The sequence below is a fragment of the Crocodylus porosus genome, unplaced genomic scaffold (assembly GCF_001723895.1).
Source record: "Crocodylus porosus isolate Cpor-Errol unplaced genomic scaffold, CroPor_comp1, whole genome shotgun sequence".
Classification (NCBI taxonomy): Eukaryota; Metazoa; Chordata; order Crocodylia; family Crocodylidae; genus Crocodylus; species Crocodylus porosus.
The window spans coordinates 6262436-6287141 of record NW_017728920.1 but is presented as its reverse complement, the minus strand read 5'-3'; the positions used below and the strand labels follow the sequence as shown (position 1 = coordinate 6287141).

Sequence of the window (24706 nt, the reverse complement as noted above, 5' to 3'; positions counted from 1 at the left end):
ATGTCACTATCAGATTTCAAATGGAGCTTCTCTTTTCTTCATTAGAAAGAAAGATACCTAGGTGGCATGCTACATCTGTAAAAGTGCTCTTCAGGGGCAGTAAGCTAGACTTGTATTGAACCTGGCTTTCTTTGATAAAAGATAGGGTAGACTTGCACCTTATAGGCCATGTCTACCTGAGACACTGACTGCACAGTCATTACTGAGCAGTCATTTAGTACTTGTTTATACAAATACTAAATGACTGCGCAACAATCAGAATTACTGCACAGTAGCGCCGCTGAACAGGAGTACCATTGCGTCATGCTTTCTGCCATGTAATGCCACTGTGCAGTAACCACAGTGACACAGACACGAATGGCTTAACATTTTTGACTATTTAACCATGTCCCTTAAAAATGACGCCCAATATTTCATTCAGCTTGAAGCCATGCTCCAGGTCCTCAGGCATCACAGAGTTGGCATTCATCATGCAATATATGCTGCATGTACAAAGGAGACAAGCAGAGCAACTCTACTGTACCCACCTTCCCATCCTTGCCAGGCTTCCCAGGCTCCCCTGCTCTGCCCTGTTGCAAGAAAGAAAGGCACATTAATTAGACTCCTGAGGGCCCCTTATTTAATTGTTTGACTGACTGATCTCAGCCTCCTAGATTTCAAGCTGTCAGGCTGGGAATAGAGCTAACAGAACATCAAAGAGATTTCAAGGGCTTTTTTTAGTTGGGTTTCTGCTGAGAGCAGGATAATTGCACTTGGGGTGTTACTTCCTCCCCATGGCATTCTGCAGTCTGGAAAGGAGGAAATGGCACTTGTGTCACCCTCTCACACATGTGTGTGCAGATAGTGATAGCGGAGGATGTACAACTGCTCCTTTCCTCCCATCCTGCTTGGGAATGCTGTTCCAGCTATACTCTAGTTCACCCTGGGAATCTGCTGGTGATCACTGCCCTGGCTGGGGTCAGTGGTGGAAATAAATGCCAAAGGAAATTGCACATACTTCAGAGAAAGGGAGAAGTAAATGTTAATTGCTTTTTTGTAAAAAATAAAAATAAAAACTTACAGGTGGCCCACTTGGCCCAGGTTGTCCTGAATGTCCTGCTGGTCCAGCTGGTCCAGTTGGCCCTGGTGGACCAGGTGGCCCTGGCGGGCCCTGGATCCCTGCCTGTCCTTGTTCACCCTGAGGTTCATTAAAACAAGAGTTACCATCAGAGTTAACCTACAGCACAGCATTAGAGGTGTGTGACATATAGCAAGTCAGCCCAAGAAGGGGAAAGAGAAACGAGTGGTAGTTAGTACCCAGAGAGGTTTCCAAAACTGAGGCAAAGGTCCCCTCATGATGATCTTTCTGGATGGATGATGGCAGCCATCCCCTTATTATACTATTACATCACATAGCTTCTAATTAGTGCTCCCCATAAAAGGGGCATGAAAACTGGGTTAAATTCTACCATACTGCCAGGTACAACCCAAATACGAATTGGGATCTTTTTTTTTAAGCTTCACAAACTGTAAGCAATTATATATAACAAAATTTAAAATCCCTTGAACCTTTTTTAATATTTTTCATCAAAGCAATTTACACCTAGTTCTGAACAACACTATATAATGAGACAGGTGAGTGTTATCAGTTTAAAGAGGGATGAACTGAGCCAGGACCACACAGTAACTTACTGATAGATCCATGGAACCTAATTTACATGTGCTTAGGAGTGGGGATGGGGATGGTTAATTAGAGAGGTTTCCAGAGAGCCACTCTAATTAAAATGTCTCACTGTCACAGGTATTAAGCTCCCGTGCATTAAAAAATGGCCACAAGATGTCTTATTTAAACCTCATTCAACAAGGTTTAGATAAAGCACCCCTGCAGCCATTTTAAAATGAGCAGAGGCTTACACATTTCATGGTGAGGCCACGCTGGAGAGTTCTAATAGGCAGCCATTGTACAGCCTATTCATGTGCTGGTTCCTGTTCTAATCATAGCACGTCAGAGCAGGCTTGATTAATTTTCCTATTGTTTAACTATTAGACAACAATCTACTGTTTTGACACAGTTTTGCTCTGTTTTCATAGTATTTTGGGAGTGAGCTAGAATCTCAATCAGGAATGAGATTCTCATGGATTTCATAAGGTAGTCTATTCTGGTGAATAGGCTTGCGAATATTCTTGAAGGTACACAAAGACCTCCAAAAATTTGTTTACTGATCTGAACCAAGCCCTTCACAGGCAGCCTTTCCCTGGTCACCTCACAGATATTCTGGAGCATTCGGAAGAGGCTTGTGCCTCTGTTGTCCCAGGGAACAGGCTCAGATCTGGCTCGTGGCAAGCAGTTAGTGAGTTAAATACTGGACTATAAATGATGAATACAGTACATTCCTAGAGCATTGTGGCACTCATGGTAACTATCCATCTCACTCATTTCTTTTTTACAATTCCTTCTACCTAGATAGATGATTCACAAAGTCCTAATGCCCATGACAAGTTTTCAGTACAAACTCTTTGTGAACATACTGGAAGGCTCAAAATAGAATTAGGGATTTATTTAGAACAAAGACATGGGTTTAAGGCCACATTGCAGGAGAAAAGAAAATTGTCTTGATTGAATTGATACAGCTGACTTGGATAAAATGTTATCCCATTCACATGAGGTCCTGGATATACAAGTGGGTAAACTATGTGTAATATATGTCCCATGCATGTGTTGCCAAAGAGCAATGGGTTTGTCACTATAGGATAATTTGGATATTTAGAGGGAAAGGAGAATGGGGGTTGGGACTGCCTAGTGCTGATGGCCACAGTTCTGATGGAAAGTTAGTTTTGTGAATGATTTTGAGATTTCAGAATTTGTTTTTCTTTCTGTTTTGGAACAAAGATCTCAAATTTCAAAAATTGTTTTTTCATGGCAATCTGAGAGAAAAAATTGTTTTGGAATGATTGAAATGTCCAATAGCACTGAATCATTTTTTAAACTTAAACTTTTATTTTCTATGACGATACAGTATTTTAACAATTTAAAAAGAAAAAATGTTTTCTGAAGTTGTCTTGGCATCATCTGAATATTCCTCCCGCAACAAAATTTTAGTGAAATTGACATGATTTCGTAAAATGTTTCCATTTCAACAGAATGGCATATTGTAATAGAAAATGGTGCCACTGATGCTTTTCCAAGAAGTTTTTGGCTTTGCCTTCAGACCTGCTGATTTCACCCACTGTTGCCTGTTTTCCCCTATAGTCTATGCTTTTCCCTCACTTGAAAAATGAGGTGCATCATGCCATACCATTGAAGCATATCCCCACAGAATCTGCTCTGATATTGGAAGAGCTTCAGATCCTGGTCTTTTGTAATCGGGATTGCTCCAAGATTTTGAATGCAGATACAGCGAAGAAGGATATGAGACAGCACATGGATCTAGATAGGCAGAGGCTCCATGCTATGATTCAGTATATAGATGCCTAAATGAGCACCAGAACAGTCATAGACTGGCCCCAGGTGTATGTTTAAGAAGAGACCAAGCTCAGATGATTTGAATAAAACATAGGGATATTTGTACTATTTATGATGATAAATAGACTGAATTAACTGCAAACTTAATTGCTTTTGTCATAAGCCAAAAATAAAAACAAATTCTCAACATGTGGGTCACCCCCACAGGAGACCCAGTCTCCCATGCTTGTTCAGTTAAGAATATCCCATAATTCACCACACCAACAGAATGGTGTAGGAAATGTAATGAACTGTGCCAAGAAAGAGCTTTTTCTTTTTCCTGTTTTTGAAACTAATCCTAGCACATCCTGTGGTCTGCTGAGAAGGATGCAGAAGCCTTCTGGTTTTGCTCTTAAATTTTGTGGTGAATGTGGTACCAATAAATAGAAGAGGCATATGAACTTGGATAGAGTCAGGCAAGAAACAAGCACAAAGCAAATTACCTCAGACTTCTCTGCCACTGCATCTCCTTCCGGACTTAGAGCATTGTAGCATTATATTTTAAATACTTTATGAATATGAAAACAAAACGTTGGTGGCATAGCAATGTTAGAAAATGTTTTAACCCTGCTCAGTGCTTTTGTTTGCTAAACTCTGTCTTTTGGTAGGTAGGGGGCATCCCAGATGCTCAATCTGTTTAAAATGGCCATGGAGAGCCGTATCTAAACCTCATTCAATGAGGTTTAGATAAAGCACCCCTGCAGCAATTTTAAAATGCATAGACAGTGGCTTATACATGTGACAGCGAGGCCACGCTGGAGCATTCTAATCAGAATGCGAACCAGCACGTATACTGGCAGCCATTATGCAGCCTATTGAGTCTGTCAGGAACAGCCCCCCTTTTTGTAGGACATCTTCTTTTCTGGTGATGTAGTGATACTGAAGGGGTTATTTTGTGTGTGGCAATCCAGCTGCCTGGGTTCACACAAAAGCAAGCACTGAGTAGGCCACAAGTAGTCTTGAGTCTTAAGACTCCTGCACACAGTGTGCCATCCCTGCGGTGCCATTGCCTTTTGTTTAAGCAGATGCCTCATATAGACAGACTCCTAAGCACCCAGAGCTTCATTACCACATCATTATATTCTTATTAATACTTTTATCCTAGAAAGACCTTCTAGGATTTAACTGGAATGTAACTGGATAGATAAAGTTGGGAATAGGATCTCCTACTTAGCAGATGTCATTTAGTATTTTTAGCCATTAATTGGAGTGATCTGTCAGTTTTGTTAAACACCAATTAGTTGCCTAGATATTCCTCCTGTCTCAATGTTCTCTTCTCTCTCATGAGAGCATTCACTGCTAAATATCACCTCCCCTAGCATCAGTCTCTGTGATGGTGAGAGCTGCCACTTTGCAACATCCTCATACGGTGGCAAACTTTAAGCAGCAGTTGTCTTTCTTTTAGTTCCAATGGTAATTTTGTTTTATATACTGTGGGCTATTTTTGAGGGTGGAGGATGCTTAAAGTGTATTGCTATGATCCTAGAGGTGTGAGTTCCAGACTCATTCTGAAGGCCCCCTCCAGAAACCCAGCTGTAAGTGGGTACCCTGTCAATTGGGCTGGGGATTCAAAGCAGTTGGATATGCTGCTAACCAGATCATTTTGTTATAAGCCATTAGCTCCATAAACCAGAACACCTATACCATGCTAGTCTATTGGGCTACTCTCTCATGGAGTGAATCTGATATCAGCTAAATGAATCATACAGGTTTTTAAAGAAGTCTTTGTGTGAATTTAGCATTTGTGGGTGGTGCTGAATTCACAGTCCTGACACATGAAGCCCCCAGAACAGGCATAGAATGCAGTATAGCTTTGCCAGCTTGGCCATTCTATCCTAGCAATGAGCTTCAGTTTTCAAAGTTGTCTTTTCAAGCCAATCTTTAGCCTCTCTCTTGAGAATACTAGTCAGAGTGAGGAGGTGGAGCAAGCAATACTACCTATGGGGCTTTTTATTATGTAAACACCTACCCAGTAGACACTGGGCGGAAGCCACTGGGTCATTTGTCAGGAAAAAAACCCAAGTAAGTATGCTAAAGTTCTTAGGCACAAACCAACAGCCTCCCAGTAAAAGAATACAGCAGATACAGGAGAATATCAATGTCTTTTGCCATCCTGCTTTTTGCATTTCATCACTGTGAACCCATTTTAAGTCTTGATACAAATGGCTCAGTAGGGGCAATTGTTAAGAGCTTGTCTACACAGAGAAAATCAGGCAAGTGAATCCAGATAACTAAAAGTGTGCATTTAAAATGGATTAGTTAAACTACATTAAGCCTGTGTATAGGTGCACTCATGCAGAATTCACATGGCCTTAGTTCAATTTAGTTTAATTACCAAATTCATTAGGGCCACTGACTAAGGGCCAACATAATGTTTAAAAAGAGTGAAAAAAGAAGAATTTGGTTCAGTTGAATTAATCCACTGTAAAAGTTCATTTGGATTAATATTCCTGTGTGCCACCATTTATACAAGCCCTAGCAGAGCTGTTTGCCTAATAAGTAAGATCTCTTGCACAAAGTTTCATGGCATATACACAATTTCAACAAAAAGTTTCTAACCAACTACTGATACTGTTGTATATATAGGACCTGACTCCTTAGGGTAAAAGTCAGTGCCTACCCCTTATGCCACCTCTTTTTCATCACACTTTCAAGAATCAGATGTTCCACATCTTAATTCATTTGCTTTAAAAATCAAGAATTGCTACAATTCTTGTTTGCCACGTGATGGCACCAAATATTTCTTCTACTCCAAAGAGAGCCTTTGGCTCTGCCAGAGTCTTTTTGAAACCCCTCTCTAAGGAGGAAGGAAGGAATGAAGGTGATTAATTTTAATATTCTGAGTAGACTTAAAACAGGCAAGGAGGAGAAAGTGTCTACCTGAAAAGTGCGCCTCTTTATGACCTGGGGTGAAGCCAGTCGCACTGAATTGAGGAGAGGCAACAGCTGAGGAAGAAGTTCGAACCAGAAGATCACAGGGCAAATTCACAAGGCAAAGGAGATCAGTAGGACATCAAGAGCCAGAGAGCAGCCAAGAAAGGAAATGGAAAGAAAGGGGGAGAGGGGTAAAAGAATGTAATGAGAATAAACCACAGTTAAGAGACACTTGTGAAAGGCACATGGAAGGACTGTCATTGGGTACCATTCGGCAAACCTCTGAGCTCTTCTGTGTTTTACTTTAAACATATGATGGAATATCATAAGGTATGGCCTTGAACACAGGTTCTCCTTGAAAGGGCTAGATTTTACTTGCTTTTTTCTGTCACTTATCTGTCTTTCAGACCCAGCCCTTCAATTACATCACATAACTTTTCTGATTTTGATTTATCTTCAGAAATAAAATTCACTGAACACATCTACACATGTACCTACCACGTCTTTGTTATGGCATTGCCATTTAGTACCTCCTTTTGGAAGTAGCACATTGCTACAGTGATATACTGTCACAGGTAGATGTACCCGCTAAGTAATTTCTTGTGTCAGTTCTGTTGCTTGCCTCAGAAAGTCTTTACTGCAACATAACATAAAGATTTTTCCCCAAGTTTCCCTAAGTTCTCTGGTTCTCTCAGTGTCTTATTATTAGAGTTGAACAGTTAGACAAATCAATAATGAATTTTCCACAAATTACAACCACCGATGAATATATGCAATTTTCCTCACCTTCCTTCCCAGCTCCTTGCCTTATTTCAAGATTGTTCTCTTTTGAAAGCCCTAACAAATTTCCCTCACCATTAAATAAGCACATGTAAGACTTCAGGTTGCAACCAGTATGCTACCAGTTTTCTAATTAAGTCTGAATGAGAACTATAACATTTTCCAAGCTGGAGGAGTCACTGCACAATAACAAGGGAGTCCCTTCTAAGAAATGGAAGAATTCATCATCCAAATAAAACTTCAATTTCCTGCCAGGGCCAGCAGTGGTAGGATAAGACCAATTTTTGAACTGATACTTTTTGCATATTAAAACAAAATTCTATTAGGAGATAATCTCACTTGTTCACTTAATATGAAGTGAATCCTTCACTGTTTCACTTTATGTGTCTTCAGAAAGACCCTCAGTATTATCATGACCCAACTGTAGAAGACTAGAACTTATCCTTTTTGCTGTCTCTGAGATTTGGGCAGTGGCATTGCCTCAAGAGTGAAAGGAATTGTTCTCTCCTCAGACAGATATGAATTTATTGCCAACATACTGAGCCTATGCATTCCTTATCTCCTTGTCAAATAATAACAATAGTGTGTGATCAATTTGGGGCAGGAATCCTCTCTTTGTCATACGGCTGACCCATACAAATCCAAATCATGTACTAAAGCTTAGGACTTCAATTCATACTCATGCTATATCTAATTTCCACTTCCTAACATGCTCCTGTCTTTCTGAGTGCTTGGTGGGCTGCTTTACGTCCCAAAAAGTTGGCATTCACAGCACAGACACAAAGCTCAGGAATGGTAGGACCCGGTCTGATTGTCTGTCTTGTTTTATATTGGTGTAACTCCACTGAAGCTATTCTTCCTTTACACTGGTGTAAATAAGAGAACCAGGTCCTTCACATGAACACACAAGTGTGTTTGTGTCTTCAATTTTTCCTGCGTGAGCTGTGAACGCAAAGCTGAGAGGTATGCCTGCTGGTCTCCCATGACAGTAACTGTGTACATCCAAGCAGTGCATTTTACTCCCCTGAAAGATGGCTGTTTGGGTTTTAGTGCAAGCTAAGATCCAGTCTTGTTGCAAAATGAAATGTCATCACAATATTACACTGTTATAGAGCTGCCCTCTGGGCAGTTTTTTAAAAAATAACTCTTTGCAGGAAACCAGCAGAGCAAATTTCTACTCAGTGTCACAATTAAAATGAAGTTCACGGATCATATTATGATGCAGTGAACCTCAAAATAAGCAAGAGCTGTTGTACCTAGATTCTCATTAATGTAGTAAAGATCAGTCTACATGGCTCCTGGGACTGAACATCCATGATTTCAGTGCCATGCCTTTCACATGAGACCAGTCAGCTTTACAGCAGCAGTCTGCACTGATGGCCTTCAAGGTTCATAGCATTTTTATCATTATCTTCTCCCATAAGCTAACATAGGGAATCTTGAGTGATTGAGAACACAATCAACCAGGACAGCTTTGACCACAGTGAGTCCCTCCCTTCCAAAAAGCAGGTTTGTATAAAGAAGGAGGTGGAGGACCCAGCAAGAAAGGACTTGGGGTGGACGAAGATCAGAATTTCGTGGCAATCATTGTTATCCCCATAAGGACAATGAAAATGCATATGCCTTGTGTGGAATATGGTGACATCACTTAACATAATGCAGTATCCCGATGGCTGGAAAATGCAGAGATTCTGTCATTTTAATTTCCTTTAGTGCTGTTTACTGAATTGGCATCTCTATTTAGGGTGTTAGGAGCAGATAGTCAGAGAGCATGGTGATACAAGAGGGCTGGCCTTGGGATGCAGTGGAGCACTCTAGGCCTAGTTGCCATTTTAGTGGTTTCTGAGAATACTACTAACCCTAGGCAAAGGGAAAATTTAACATCCCATTGTATTCATTCAGATAATGATTTGGAAAGAACCAAGATAGATTCTGTGGAAGAGCCCTATTGAATTCTTAGTAATATCTGTGTCTGGAAGAAGTAGGGTTATAATGTGGTAAAGTGCAGGGAGCTGAGGGAAAGGTTATTAAAAAGGCATGAGGAGAAAAATGGAGTGTAATCTCAGGAGTCTACTTAGCCTTCTTACAAAAGAAGCTTGAGTTTAAAAGGACCTGTGTACAAAGTCAAATATAGGGTCAGCTTTCAGGCTTTGGGTTATTTCCAGCTTCTTCCTCTTGTCTTCAGAACCTCATCCCCAATAACCCAACATGCAATATTGGATCTACATTCTTGTTTCTTTTGCAACAGAACTGGGTCCTGTTAGACCATTAACCACAAACCTTCAGTGTAAGGATCTGATTAGAGCGTAGAGCTGCAAGTGTAGTACTTAGGTATTCCTGAGGGACAGTGAAGACATAGTGACACAGAATGGGGTCAGTTAGATACAATCATATCATCAAGAACAAAACAAACTTTACTGGCCCAGCTATTCTCAGGTCAGGTTCCACCTCCAGCCCTACCCTAGCCACTGCAATGCTGTAATCATCTCCAACTACCCATCTGTCCTCAGGATTGGTGCAGTATATGATATAATCTTCCGTGGTCCCTTACTCATAGGAATACAGGTTCTGTTTGCTCATGACTTGTGCAATAGACTAACTTAAAAGAGCCAAGTTGAGTGGAGAGGCAGTCCTGATTTTTAATTTATTAAAAAAAACCCCCAAATGTTCTAATTTTTTAAGATCGTTTGCTACTTCTTGCCTTGTCCATGGCATCCAGTGAAGCTAACAACTCCTCACACTGATGACAATGTCCAATAAAACAACTAGAAATTTCAGCACAGCTAAAGTTACATAAAACTTTTGAAAATGTATATTTTTCTTAATTTTCACTTCCCTTGTTCTCTGATATTGAGGAAAAGGGGGCTACAAAAACTGGTTGACTGCTCCATTTACCTCGAGAACCTTCAGTCTACCCAAGGACATTCAACCCAGGAGCTAGTCTGGGGACATTTATTATTCTTAAGTCAAAAGCTCTCATTCAGTTTAGGAGCTTTTCAGAAGGTTGAATTGGTGTTCCTTTTGAGACAAAAATTGATGGCTGCTTTTATTGCCAGGCAAGTCAAAGTAGGTTTCCATCACTTAGCTTAGTTGGAGCATTATTGTACTGACCTGCAGTGCCTTCTACTGCTATTAGAGCTTATGTGAAGGCAGCCAACTCTTGGTCACATGGTGATGGTGTTAATTGTGGACCAAAATCCAGCGGTGTCTATAAACAGAGACTATCAAACTGCTGCCACTTGTGACCTAAGATATAAACTGATGTATAAACTCCCTGTAATTTGTAATCAGTTTCTGCATTTCCTAATGTTTTATGGTCCTTGGCCCTGCTTTTCACCTTGAGCAATGAGGACAGTCTGGAGCCAAGGGCTGTAATAGAACTCGGGACACTGCTTAAGTGAACATTGTTGTTAGCTTTTTTTTAACATAACAATGTAATGAGACTGCCTGTTTAAATAAACACAGCTGACCTTCTATTATTGTATCGGGACCGGAACACACACCCTCCCTTCTCCCCCCGCCACCCTAGATGCCACAGACAGGTTTGCTATCTACATGCAGTCTTCGTACCAGAGTCCTGGACCACTCATGGCCCCATTGCCCTCTGGGCCAAGGGCCAAAGCTCTGTTCAACTGTCCAGAGACTCTTCAAAAAATAAACAGAAAGCTTTTAAGCCTGTCTCCCTGTGCACCATGGTTACAAGTTTCAGTCTCCTCATATGATGTCCTTCCAGTGCATTTCCAATGGATTTTCAGAGCTACAGTTGTTTTTAGGTTTGCTTATGCCAGTTAAATTCTTTTTTATAATCCCCTAAACCCCATGATATGCTCCCTCCTCTTTTGATGGTGGTACATGCCGGACAGGGCAGGAGAGGGAAGTAAGAGGGGCGATTTCCTGGCTTTAATAAAATTATTACTGAAATAAACAAAAACACCTTTTTTTTTTCAAACAGTGGTGCAGAAACAGCCAGGTGATACATTACAATCATTACTTTATGAATTGTGCCAGTGCTAGGTTTTTAAACATAGACACTGTGGCATTATGTCGTAGGTGGACTATTTCTGCTTGCCCACCCTTAAAAAAGCCTCTACCCTGCCCACAGTAAATTTCTAATCCTATGGACACAGGTTTTTTCAGGTGCACTGCTGTATTTCATTGACTTGATCTTTGTTATCTACACTCCCACAGCCCTTTGTGAGCCAGTTTTTGCCCTCAGGATCTCAGCACTGAAGAGGCCACCAGTACGGAGTTCTCCCCATCTCTGTGGAGTTCTCCCCAGCTCTGTTCAGTTAGCGCTGCAGAACCACCCTCCCTCCCAAGATCTACAAAAGGCTTCCTGTGTGTTCCAGGGACTAGAATGAATGAGGAGATATACAGAGCAGACGGGCCAGGAAGGAAAAAATAGCTAGAGAAATACTGAGTCAGGGGCACACCATCCTTAGGATATTTGCCTGATGCAAACTAGGTGAACAAGAGTCCAGAGCCCCAGGTCATCCAGCCTTTTTCCCATGGGTCTCCAAATATCCTACCCCTCTGTGGTGATAGGAACAGAGCTGGTGTGAAAGTACAAGACCTCTGAGCAAATGGCCCTGGTCTCCTTCAAATCCTAAGGTGCCCCACCAGGTTGGGGGATGAGACCCACAACCCTCAGGAGGCAAACTCAGCCCCCTGCTAAGATGGTAACAATGGGATTTTCAGGAATCAGTACATATCTAGAAGTCTGTCTTAGTCTAAAGGAATGAAAATCCCTCCTAGAAGATTCTATGCAATGTCTTCAAATACAGTGAGTCAGTCAGTAACTTGGTACTTGTGCTGAGCTTCATTAATGAAAAGTTATGTATCACCAACAGAAAAGCCATTCAAGCAGAACAGGATTGATATGCAAGAAGCTATGGGATAGATAATAATAGATACTGCTTACCCTGTGTGGGTACTCAGCACATTGACCCTGCAAAAAAGGAAGACAATTAAAAGAAAGCAGTTTAGATATTGAATGCAGTGAACTAAAATGGACAAAGGAGGGTAGATCCATGAGATGTAAATGGGCATGGCTACAATGGAGGTTTATATCACCTAAGCATCCAGTCTGTTTCCTGCTAACTTTGCTCCTTTTCCTTCCCACGTTTACTTTAACTAGACAGCCACAGGCGAAGAGGGAATTTAGTTCAGGAAAAGTTAGCTGACAACCAACGACTTAAAATTAGAGGGAAACTAGCAGACAGGATCTCCCTTTGACATATGCCTAAACTATTGTTCTGTAGGATTTTTCAACATGTAATCATTATATTTTCTCAGCAACTGTTGGATTTTTTACAGTTTGGACAAGATTAAAACATAAAAAACCAGGATCCTAAATTCATATTTAGGCCCCTTTTAAAAATTAATCTTGAGTACCCATCACTCAGCACTGTTTAAAATCAGATGATTTATTAAAGTGCTTATGTGTGAATTCAGGAGCTGAAGTTTGGTCTCCTATTTTTGAAAATACTGTTCTTTGTTTCTGGTGTCAGGATCTCTGTCCTGACACAACAGAGAGAAAATAAACAAAAGCTTCCTGAAGTCTCACGTTGCTTCTATTCCATTGCTGCTTTTAACTTCCCTTCAGCTTTTAACATTTACTTGTGCTGCTTCTAATGTGACCATATGGAAAACATTCTATCCTCAGTTAAAATTATGGGCATGGTCATAAAAGGCACTTTGCTGTAGCTCAGGTTTACCCCATATCTGTCTTTTGAATTACATAACTAATCTAATTTAAAGGAATTTTTTTTAATTTGAGCACTTCATTCATGCCACTTTAACTGTAGAAACTGCAAAGCTATACTCTGCTGTCAGGCATTATCAGTAACATTTCTAGATGAGCTCTTAGTCCACAACCGTTAGCACTGGTCATAGTTGGGCATGATTTATGAAGCAGAGAGAACCCAGATTGTTTTTCTAAAGTTAAGAGGAGGATCAAGCTAAAAAAAAATCTTGGTCTGCTTTGGGAACTGCCTTAGCGTGCTTTGAAAGTCAAAGTTGAAGATGAAAGAGCATCAAGATGAGACACAGCCACTTCCCTGCCTCTAAGGAGCACCTTTCAAATTTTATTTGAAATCCAGCTCTTTTTAAATTTACCTTCTCTCCTTTTTGTCCTGGAGGTCCCTAGGAAAAAGCAATGATTAAGAAATAAATTAAAGAGTAGTGTGCATGTTAAAGGAAAATATCAGAAAAAGTCTATTTACCTAAGTCATTAAGGACAGTACTTACCGGCTGCCCCTTAGGACCAGCTGCACCCTTTAAAAAAAGATACTGTTTTGAGCAATCGATATAATTGTTATGTACAGAGACAAGACTAATACAAATCTAAGACAGACACTATAACTTCAAGAAAGTTCTTAGCTAAAAGCCCTCATGGTAGAACGAATCTTTGCGATACATGCCATACAAGAGATGTGAAGATGCAGAAGTGATAGACTTCACTGAAGTTATGTTTCACAGGACAGTGAGAAATCACTGTGGAGGAGACCCACTTTTATTGTTCCCAAATGTTTTAGGGCAGCCATCCACTTGGCTGGTAGGCTGTTTTTTAACAAGGGTGCATCAGAACTAAAAGCACCATTTGCTACTATAGGTCAAGTTAAGACTGTATAACAGGAGGTATACAGGAGCTCATCTCTTCTGCAGTCCAGGGCCACACCCAGACGTGCACATATGTGCACATATGTGCATATGGGGCCCAGACATGCAGTATGTGGTGCTGCAGACCCATCTGTGGTGTCACACACTGCACATGCAGGCATTCTCTATGCTGCTACCTGGCAACAACACAGGGTGGTTTTTTGACCCCAGGAGATCCTCGGGTCAAAAAAACTCATGCCAAAAAAAAGCAGGGTGGTGCATGATATGGCAGCGTGCACCGCCCAAAACTGGAGCCTGGTCACCTGGAGTCATACTCTAGCTGCTGGCCAGGCTTTCTGCCATGGCTGCAGCCCTGGGAGGCCCCAGCACTCCCGGTAAGGCTGCTGTGGCCAGCACAGTTGCTGGCCCCAGGCTTCCTTACCCCAGCTGGAGTAACCTGCCATGTGCCAGATCATGCATGGCATGAGTGTTTCCTGGGGACAAGTAAAGGTGACACAAGGTGTGGCGCTGCTACTTGTCCCTGGGGAAACAAACTTCAGCACTCATGTGGATGTAGCCTAGAAGGGCACCTTTAACACACAATTACTAATGGATTCCAGTTATGCTCATGGTTTCATTCTCTCTTTTAAAACCTAATTCAGGAGTGCATTGGACATGGACATCGTCCATTCATTTCCACAGGAACTAGGAATACTTAGAGCATTGCAATTTTAGACCTGAACACACTGACTAACAGCCAAAGTCTGTTCTGGAATGCTCATCTAAATCAATGATAGTGGCATGTGATGTCTCAAAGGGCAGCATTTAGTCTGGTGAACGAGGGGGTTCTAAACAAAGAAGCCAGGGGAAATGGCAGGTAGGGATCAGGCCCATTTTAATTTTCTGTGACTAATTTTTTTTTAAGAAAACATAATCAGTACTTCCAAGAAAAATATCTGGCACTTTGGCCATGCACCTTCTGGGTGATGCAATTAGCCTGTTTGGTAATGCAATGCATTAGTCAAATCTATTGAAGCAGAAAGAAGAGAGAGCAAAATAATTTGCAAAATAGTGTTGAATTAATCTCTGGCCTTCATGCTAGGTCAAGTAAAAGCCTGTTAGGCCTCTGACCTGTACTATTTTGACAGATTCTAGGGAGGAAAAGGAGTTTAAGACCATCAGATTTTATCTTAAGTAGAGAGGAAACAAAAACACTTTACTTCCTTTAGTGCTTTGCCTTGCATATCAGCATCTAGTTTGCAACTCACTGAAATGAGCAACATTATTGCTGGAATAAGCAGATAGGTAAAATAACAGCAGAGTTAACAAAATAAAGAAAAAAACCCAATGAGAACTGAGTCATCCAAAATTTGGCCAGTTACCCAAATATAGCTGGAGGGGCAATTGGTCTATAGAGCTATTACTAATTTCTGACTTGAATAATCATGTGAAAAGTGAACTCTGAACTTTGTGAGCTCTCAAAAGCACAGAGCTAGTCAAAACTCTAGTAAAATTTGAAAAGCTGATGAAAAGAAGGCTACTAACAGTCATGCAGGCTTGCTACATTAGTTTCAAACAGCTATATTTTTGTGATTTCACAGCCCAAATTCTCCAACCATGTCAAAGGCACAACCCTTCACTCAGAACTTCATACAGAATAGGACAGAGTTATTACATAAAACTAAGCCCTTTTGGAGTTACCCAAAAATAAAATAAAGCATTTGAAAAAAAATCTTACTGGGCAAAACATGTGCTTCTTGTTTTGTCACTGCAGTTTTGTGGTGGGGGTTGTGTGGGGAAGAGAGAGTCATTTCAGACAGTCCAAAATCTTCTGGATGGGTTTTTAATGAAACTTGCCATAAACTTTTACCTCTGAGATGAGGCCAAGGATGAAAAATTTCAGTTCCCACAATATATTGTAAGGGCATAATTACTGACTAAAAATGAAGTTTAAGAATTAAAATGACATCCCAGCATAACTACTGAATTGTGATTATGACAGGATAATCCAGGAACCTCTAATGTTAAAATAATAGCTATACCTCCCATGCACTTATAAAAGGACTGAATTAACTAGTACCTAGAATTAGATAGGTATTAGATAGTGTGTTAGTAGCAATCAGGGCAGTTAACAAGTGTGTCTATATTAAGGACATGCCATTTAAGACAAATCCCATAAACTTCCCCTAATGCAAAACTATTAAACCCAGAATCAACATGCTACCCCTGCCAATATACATATTTTTTTACCATCTCCCCTTTCTGTCCAGGATGGCCCTGAAAGGAAAAAAGAATACATGTCAGGTGCAATCATTTCAGTATCCTGGTGATTCAGGCCTAATAACTCCATGAACGCATCACCTTAATTTGGCTCATCATTCATTTATTTTTGCCTGTTTCTGATGCCAAGGTATATTCTTACAGCTTCAGTCACAGATAATGGAATATTGCTCTTGCCTATTTTGGTGCCAAGCACTTAGATAAAACTTTTCTGATCTGTAGTTTGGATCTGTATGGTGACATGATTATGCCCTCTCAAGAGGATGGCAGAGAAAATCCCTTTACTAGAGAAAAGATCACAGCTGTTTGGCCTGAGTGCAGTGATCTGCAGAGTAGTAGGAGATTCATTAATTATCTCCAGCAGAGTATAAAAAGGGTGTTTCTGTAGCTTAGTTGTAGATGTTTCCAGCAACAGGGGTTGGGGTTTCTAACATCAAGATAGGGGAAGGCCTGGTCAAGGGCTCTGCTTTCTCTTTTTGTAACTTGAGTGAGGAAGTTTTGCAGTTCAGACCTTTGTTTGGGATTTTTTTGAAACAGCCCACTCCATATTGCTTGACTCTGTCAGGGTTTAGCCGTATAACGTCTGTGTTTGGAGACTATTTATATTAGTTTCCCTAACTTACACTTTAGCCCATCACAAAAGGGATCTGAGCTCCACACAGGCCTTTAGAACCCTTTATTGACCTCATGTAAAGTCTCCTGGAAAATGGTGGGGGACACTCTTTGTGTCTGAGTAAATTAAGTGATCAAGCCTGCACCAAGATATGAGAAGCTTAGGGAATTCATTCTACTTCTCTTTGCCTTTGAGAACTCATCTGCTTAGTTAGGTTTAAAATGCAACATGAGGGGTATGTGCTAGTTTACAGGTGACCTGACAAAATAGCTGGATAAAAAATATCAGCACTTGTATATGAAAAAGGGATTCACTTCAACTCAGATAAACATATTAGGTTGATGGGCCAAGTCATACCAGTTTCTTTAGACAACAGTGTACAAGGTAGTGGTGTGGATAGCTTTATACTCAACCACTTCTGATACCCAGACCAAAGGTACAGGTAGCAATCTGTAATGCAGCTGACTATGAGCAAGCCTCTTGCTCTGTTTTGGAGCAAAGCTGTTGAATTTGCACCTCCTAGAGCTCTAGCAAAGCATTGTTGCTGCTCTCTCTCATCACCTTTGCCTCAATACTGCCCCTTTCATTATTTAAGCCAACTCCCCAGAAGGATTTGCTGTTTTTCTCATTGTTGGTTAGGAAATAGCATTTAAAGGTCTGGGGGGTTTGGGGAGTGAATTGTCTTGTAGGTATAGATACATGCATTTTAAGGGTTCAAGATGGGCAGGAGGGGTTAATTGCTTTGGAAGAGCCTGGGTTTCACACACACAGTCCCATATAGCCCTGGATGCAGACAGGCTGTCTAGCATGACAAAGCCAATGGATGGTCACAGCCTGAGAATTGAGGGGGGCATGCCATAACACAAGGTCACAGCCTTCAAGGCAGGCAGTTTGTCTAACACAACAAGGACACAGCCTGGGAACCAAGGAAATATAACATGAGATAAGTGACACCAGCTACAAGGCCCCAGAGCAGTGGGGGGAGGGGGGAGCTTGAGTTCCAGGTTTGGGGGAACAGACCAAATTAGGAGATAGCCTGGAAGGCTGTGTGGACGTGTGACCACAACCAACCAGACAGAGCCATGGATGAAGAGTCATCAGGAGTCATTAAGGGGAAAAGAGAATACAAAAGCAGATACTTGAGAGTAACAAAGGGTCCCTCCCTGTCCCTCCTTGATGTCTCTCCTTCTCTTCCTTTGTCTCATCCCTCCTGGTTCCTCCTCCTACTCCTCCCTGAGAGGGGTCCCCATCCCCATTCCCTGGGAAGGGTCCCTAAGGTCACCATGGAAAGACATACCAGCAGCCTGTCTCATGTACCCCTTGAGGGGGGCTGTGGGCCTCGGCATCCCACCTCCAGACTGCTGACACCTAAGAGACAGAGCCTCAGAGTGCAGCCTGCATCCTGACCAGATGTACTTTGACTCTGATGACAACCCTAGAATTGGTAGACATAGAATTGTTTGTATTGTTGCTTTTTTGTTATCTCTCTGTATCAATAAATTTGCTTATTATTGAATGGAAAGGTTGTGGTCGATCTGAGGGTTGTGCTTGGCTGGAACAAAGGTATAAGAGCTGAGTCATATATCCAGTGCCAACACTCATGTTGTAAACCCTTCTTTAGGTGCACAGACTTCACAAAAATCTTTAAAAAAAGAACACTTTCACTGTGTAGCAGTTCTCCTGTCCAGGTAGTCAACTCAAGGGACATAGGTAGGGAGAAAGAAGTGTTTTACTTACTGGCTTGCCATCCAAACCAATAGGGCCCTGGAAAAAAAAGAGAAAGGTGATGGGAAATCAATTCACTGGGGAGCCCACAGAGAATTAGTTGTGAGGAAGATCATACAGGATGTAAAGAACAGTGAAGGAAGGATGTGATGCAGTTTTATACAATGGACCTCTTTAGACTCAAGGCAGAGGAGACAAGGACAAGAAAGAAATGGAAGACAAAGGAAATAAAATTGCCTGCCACAGTGGAGGGTTCCTGTAGGAGACTCCTTCTCTTGGCCTCTTGCTCTCTGTCTTACTGGGTATACTGGATGGCTAATGTATATCCTCTCTTGCCCCCAGAGGAGTTGCTTGCCTGACTACATGGGGAATATGTAAGAGGCAGGGGACCAGGAAGGGGGTTGTCAAAATCTTTTCTTGGACCAGCGGTATAGTTGAGGGAGATATTAGACAAGTTTTTGAGCACAAAGCACCTTTCCTCAGGTCATGGCCTTGACATGCTTTGAATGTCCCTCATAGTTCTCCTTAATGGAAAGGTTGGTAAGTATAATGCTGTGTTCAAACGTGTGAAATCCATGGGACTAGCAGGGTTGCTGAGAAGCCAGTGACTGGGACAGGAGTAGGGCAATGGGGGGAGGGTACAAAAATTGGCAAAGAAGGAAAATAATAATGCTTTTTTCAATGTTTTTGGACACCAAAATATCCACGCTGTACTTCTCTACAGCTTCCTGAAAGCATTAACATCTCTTCAGGCTCTTCTTCCACATTGCCCTCCTCCACACTAAACCTCATACTTCAGTCATCAGAAACAGAGCACAGATCTGACTTCATCCAGGTCTCTTGCCATTTAACTTTTTTTTAAATTTAAAAATTGACTACATCTACTGTAATGAAAGGAGTAACTCCACTTTCTCTTTTCCGTAACGCCTCTCTCCCCACCATCACCAAAATGTGGAGAGTAAGCTCCCTAATCTGCTGAAAGCTATCCCTGCTTCCTTGGGTAATCCTGATGGTAGGACTCCTGGCTGTGGCAGGAAGTAGCATTCTACTAGGAAACTGGTTGAATGAATGTTCAAAGAATATAAGTGGTTGGAAAAATATAACGGAAAACAGAGCATTTTGTATTTTTGAAAAAATTTAAACCACTATGTCAGCTAGACAAAAATGAAAAAAAACCTCATTAATTCTAAACAATGAACATTAAAAATAACCTTGAAGCTATAGGTGCCACAAAGCTTTAGAAGACAACCCAGAAGGTCCTGGTGCTTGGAATGGGGTCAGCTTTGTCATATCACTGAGTTTGCTGTCAGGATGCTCAAACCTCAAAAACCACCAAGTACAGAAGAGACTCCCTTCTCTTCTGTGTTTTGCTCTTACCAAAGTGAGGGTGGCTCTCTGGTATTTACTAACTTCCAGAGAAAGTTACAGCACAAAGCTTAGTGGGCTCAATGATGGTAGATTCTTGAGGGTTTTTTTCCATGTCTAAGGTAACCCCCTGAAGATCCGTACAGCTTCATAACCTACCCTTGAATGACAATTTCCAGTCTCCCCATTGGAGCCTGGGCTGACTTGAAGAAGGGTATGAGTGGCAGAAGTAATCTTAGCTTCTTACATCTCCAGAATAAATTAATATATAGTAAATGCAGTGTTTTGAAACAGAGTAGATAGTGAGGGTAGTGTGGCCAGACTGCCTTAACAGGAAGCATGGAACGGACATGGGGATTTTTTCATACTTCCCAGGATTTATTTTTTGTTACCTTGCCCTTTGCAAAGCTGTAAAGTCACAGCTATATCTTTAACTTTACGGTCCTGCTGAAGAAATTCCATCCATGCCTTTATCCTTTCCCCCTCCCCCTGCTGGGACTCTCTGCCTGGTGAGGTCAGTAGCTGTGCTACACTGCACAGAGGTCTGGATGAATCTGAGAGGCTCTCTATTATTGCAGTATCACACTGAAGTCCATTAAAGCTAAAATTTCACTTACTTTGAGTTGATTTTCTTCGTTGTGTGGTATTTTACAACACAGACCTGGCTTAAGCTATGTTATTTTAACATCGGGTTTAAAAAAAATCCTTTAGGGTTTTGAGTATGTGTATGTGTGTGTGTGTTTTCCAGGTAGCATTAAAGAGAAAAGAAAATAATAATGAAACAGGAAAAAACTTTTAAATGACATGTTGGGTCCTTGGTTTAGGATAGAAATGCTGAGAAATAAAGCAGCAGTACTGATGCTAGCTGGCAATACTGTGCATATATGCATCATAAACTAGCAGTTGCACTTACCGGAAATCCAGGAAAACCTCTTGTTCCAGGCTGTCCCTGAGAAGAATAAAGCAGAGACAGGGAAGTTTAAATAAATGTGTGAGTAACACAGTGTTTCTGCCCAACAACACTTCATTTTAGGCTTCCTGATTTAATTCCCTACAACCTGCTCTCTCTGCGGTATCACTGCAGTGCTTGGGCTAGTCACCCAAGATTCAAGAGTGTTTTAAAAGAACAAGGCAACTGGGAAAACAGAGAAGTCTCTAATCATCCCTTCATTATTTGCAGGGCTAGGGCAGTGCTGGAAGTAATCTAGTTTGGACTCTCAGCTATTTGTCTGAAGTTTCTGAGTTAATTAAAGGGGTGCCCTTATCTCAAGAACTGGCCCTCAGGAGTGCTTTTAAGAGCTTGAGTTCATGTCCTAGAAATGCATGATGGTAACCTCTTGCTATGTTGTACAAGGTGTTAGCACTGGGTGCTGCACAAAATCCTGCAGATCATTATAGTTTGTATCCTACAGTCACATTCCAGGCTGGGGCCCTAGGGCATTAATTTTGACCACAAAGAATATTTTGGAGCATAAATCTTCTGCAGGACCTAAAGAAAAAAGATATTTTGTATAATATGAACAGGGTATTCTAAATATAAATCCCTCCCTCCTACATCTTTTCCAATAGTTAATTTCTATCTCTCTAATCCAGGACGTAATCCTAACAGATGGCAGCAGTCACTGGCCCAATGGACTATGACATATCTGCTATTACTCATCTTAGGTTCAACAACCTAGGACCAATTAGATAATGAAAGCATGCTGACTACTAATTTTCAGTACACCAAATTCTAGGCCACAGACCTCCTATACATTTTCTTTATTAACAGGACAGCTTAATCCTCATTTAGCTAAATGTGTGTGAAGCTTGGGGGGAAAAAAATCAAGAACTGAATTTCAGCCAGGTCTTGAAATTAGCCCTTTGAGGCTGAAATAACTGGATGAAATAAATTCTATTTTTTACTCCTCTACTATACTGTTGTTGCAGCTTTCCTGAAAGCCATCTTTTGCAAATATCAGTAGGCTTCACCCTCTCTGCTGGGCTAAGTTTTCTTGTCAAATATTGCATGTTTTGAGACTTCTCTGGGTTCTAATCTGGGGAGGGAAATGTTTTTTTGGACACTGCTGATTGGTGGGGGGAAGTCCCTGAGCATTTAACATTTGAATACAACTGTTTCCAGGTCACTGCCCTTTGATTCTCTCAGTGAAGAAGCAGCAAAGATTCACTGAAGGGGAGGGTTTTGGGTGCTGGGGATGTATTCAGAGTAGGAAAGAGGGGCCTGGAAAATCAGACAAGATATCTGGTTGGGTTGGGAAAAAGGTGGAGTAAAATATAAGGGAGAGACAATGCTTTTGGTGCTGCACTTCTGAAATCAAATGAATCTCAGCACTCTTAATTCCTCCATCACTATGTTTAACAACACAGATCAGCGCGGCAGCAAGCAATTAGTTGGTAAGGAAACATGCAACTTTGTAAGACTAGGTCCAAAAGGCTATGGGAAATGGGTAATAGCCTGAGCAAAGCAATGCCTGCCCTCACCTCTTCCTATCCTTGGCTCACCCTGACAGGTGCTGGAGACTGGAAGGAAAACCAGATGGGGGCCATTCTGGCAGTAGAAGGAGCCCCCAACCTTGGGATATTCCACAAAGGCTGCTTCTACCCCTTTGCAGCCCCTTTACACCTCTGGAGTGACATAATGGAGCCTTAGTACAACATAGAATTGGGCCCCCAAATCTTTTCTGCAGGCCTCTAGAGAACTCCAGCTACTATAAAATGTCTCAAATTGCAGCAAACAATGGTGTTTTTATTCACAGTGCTAGCGTGACTGAATCATTTGCACTGTTTTTTAAAACTTTGCTAAGTTGAACTTGGTCATAGTTCCTTTGCAGGATACATATAAAACCACCTGGCTCTGTTGGCTGATGACCAGGGGAGAAGATGTGTTATAAATTCAAAGATCCGTTCACTGGTGATTTCTGAAAGGGTGAGAATCAAGGGATCCCATTCATAAATCACTGCATTTTGATCCTATTTGGACCACTCCCATGGACAAAGGGTGCTAGGAAAAGAATTGAGGAGGAAATAAGGAAATGGTGCAATTTGGCCTTTGCTACCTTTCTTGTAAACTATAAACTGTTCCTTTTTACTCCTTGGCTAGACACTGAACAATAAAAGGCCAAAACAAAGATCAGCAACTAAAGATTCCAAGAAATGTTATTTTGTCATGTCTTCTTCAACAATTGTTCATATCAAGTATATGGCCCTGAGAGTTGCCAAATCATGGAGAGTGTCTGCTCTTGCCACTCTCAACATAATGCTTCTCTTTGGCCAGAAGGCTTGAAGAGAAATTAAGCAGCTGAAAAGTCTGGATGTGAAAACATTGACCTCCTCTTTCCTGCAAAAGGAAAATCTGGAAACTGTTTGTCATTACAGATCTTCCCAAAGTGGCCTATCTCTCCACTGTTTCTTCATTTCCCTTTGGCATTAGTTGATCCTTCATACTTATCACCAGCTCCCTATGAGCACTGAGATAGTTAGCTGTGTTAATACAAAGTCAGGCAGAAGGCAGGCCTGGGTGGGACCTTAGGGCAAGTCTACATGTTCATTAATGTGGTTTACGTAATGCACATTAAATCTAATACCTCCATTCTGAGGTACTACAAAAAGGTGCATTAGCTTATTTTAGTGCACATCAGTGAAACAGCATGTTTTAATGCACATTAAAATAGGCTAGTACACATTAAAGTGCATGTGTAGGCATGGCCTTAGAAACTATCTTGTTTAGAGGGGCATGAACTTTAGTAGGCAGCAAACTACTTTAGCAGATTCTATGAAAGGTTTCTAAGGTGACACTCTGCCCTGCCTTTTATCCAGCTTCCCATGAAATCATATAATCTTTGCAATACACATTGGAGGTAGAGGAGGTGAATTTTAACAATGGTAAACAAACATCCATTTTAAATATAATTTGCCATATAAAGTCTCCTTCATTTTATGCCTTGCACCTTCTCTAACCATCACTCCCTCCTATAGCAGGACAGTTAATGAAATACAGCAGGAGTGCTCACATTGATGGTTCTCATACTGAGATTGTGCTGGATAGAAACAATGTGCCTTATAGGCAAAGGGCAGTACCTATCTCTGAAGAAACTACAACAATAAAGGGGCTGACAAAAGTGATGTCCAATTACAAGTCTCATGACACCTGCACTACCTTCAGGCTGGTTACTTATTCAAAACTAAGGAACTGAGTTCCCTCTGTGGGTGCTGGCATTGTGTCAATGTGCAGACCCTGCTCTGCAACACCATTTGAAATTCCACTCCTGGATCACAGCACAGCTCTGCCAAAGCACATCAGTTCTGAACAGCAACCTCCTTTCCCCTGTGTCCACTATTCCCCACTATTCTGGAAGACCCTTTTATAGTCTCCAGAAGTGCTTAGGCTGAGCTCTTCCCATTGAAAATTAAAAGTGTGCACTTGAGTTCAAGAGACAGATGTGGCTAACATTTGACTAGACTTGGGACAACTGCTTGTTCTTGGCTAGAAGAATTGTGACAGTAAAATATCTCTGCCAATGTCAGAGAGCAGCTCCAGTTCACAGTCTAATGAAAAATGTGTTCCACTTTATATCGCAGGGCCTCTTTCCCTACTTGACATCCTGTTGTCCTCCTTTACTGTTGCTAAAAGCTACCTATCAGAAACCTTCTGGCTAAAGCACTTTTGCAATTTAGCACAAACAATAAAAGACTATCTGCTTTTTAGAAAACTTCAGCCATTAATATAAAAATCATTGTCTTGTGAAGAGCCCAACATTTTTGCATTTGTTTCCTTGTTTGGTTTTGTCATTTATCAAACTGCAGAGAGTGGAGGCTAGGTGGCCCAGGGAACAAACTAAGCTGTTTCTGATTAGGAACACTTACCATGGGACTTTTAGAAAGTAATTGGAAAGCCAGATGCAGCTGACAGTTCAAGCTGCCTATATCTCTTTCACCTGACCTCAACCTGCTAGCTGTGAAATGAAAGTTCACTAGGTCCCCACCCTCTC

General features: G+C 41.3%; 1 protein-coding gene across 4 annotated transcripts in view; it reads right to left on the bottom strand.

The window, feature by feature from the left end:
- COL13A1 (collagen type XIII alpha 1 chain) overlaps positions 1–24706 on the bottom strand; it is a 185096-nt gene that overhangs the window by 72930 nt on the left and 87460 nt on the right. For 2 of the 4 annotated variants that reach the window (XM_019538524.1, XM_019538526.1), the window contains exons 8-16: positions 20632–20667; positions 18366–18392; positions 15986–16012; positions 13385–13411; positions 13253–13279; positions 12057–12083; positions 6362–6427; positions 1061–1177; positions 528–569 (exon numbers count right to left, since the gene is read on the bottom strand). In XM_019538524.1, the coding sequence (XP_019394069.1) occupies positions 528–569; positions 1061–1177; positions 6362–6427; positions 12057–12083; positions 13253–13279; positions 13385–13411; positions 15986–16012; positions 18366–18392; positions 20632–20667 (396 nt within the window). Of the gene's footprint in view, positions 1–527; positions 570–1060; positions 1178–6361; positions 6428–9415; positions 9473–12056; positions 12084–13252; positions 13280–13384; positions 13412–15985; positions 16013–18365; positions 18393–20631; positions 20668–24706 lie in introns of all 4 variants that reach the window. The other 2 variants (XM_019538523.1, XM_019538525.1) reach the window with 2 other exon arrangements.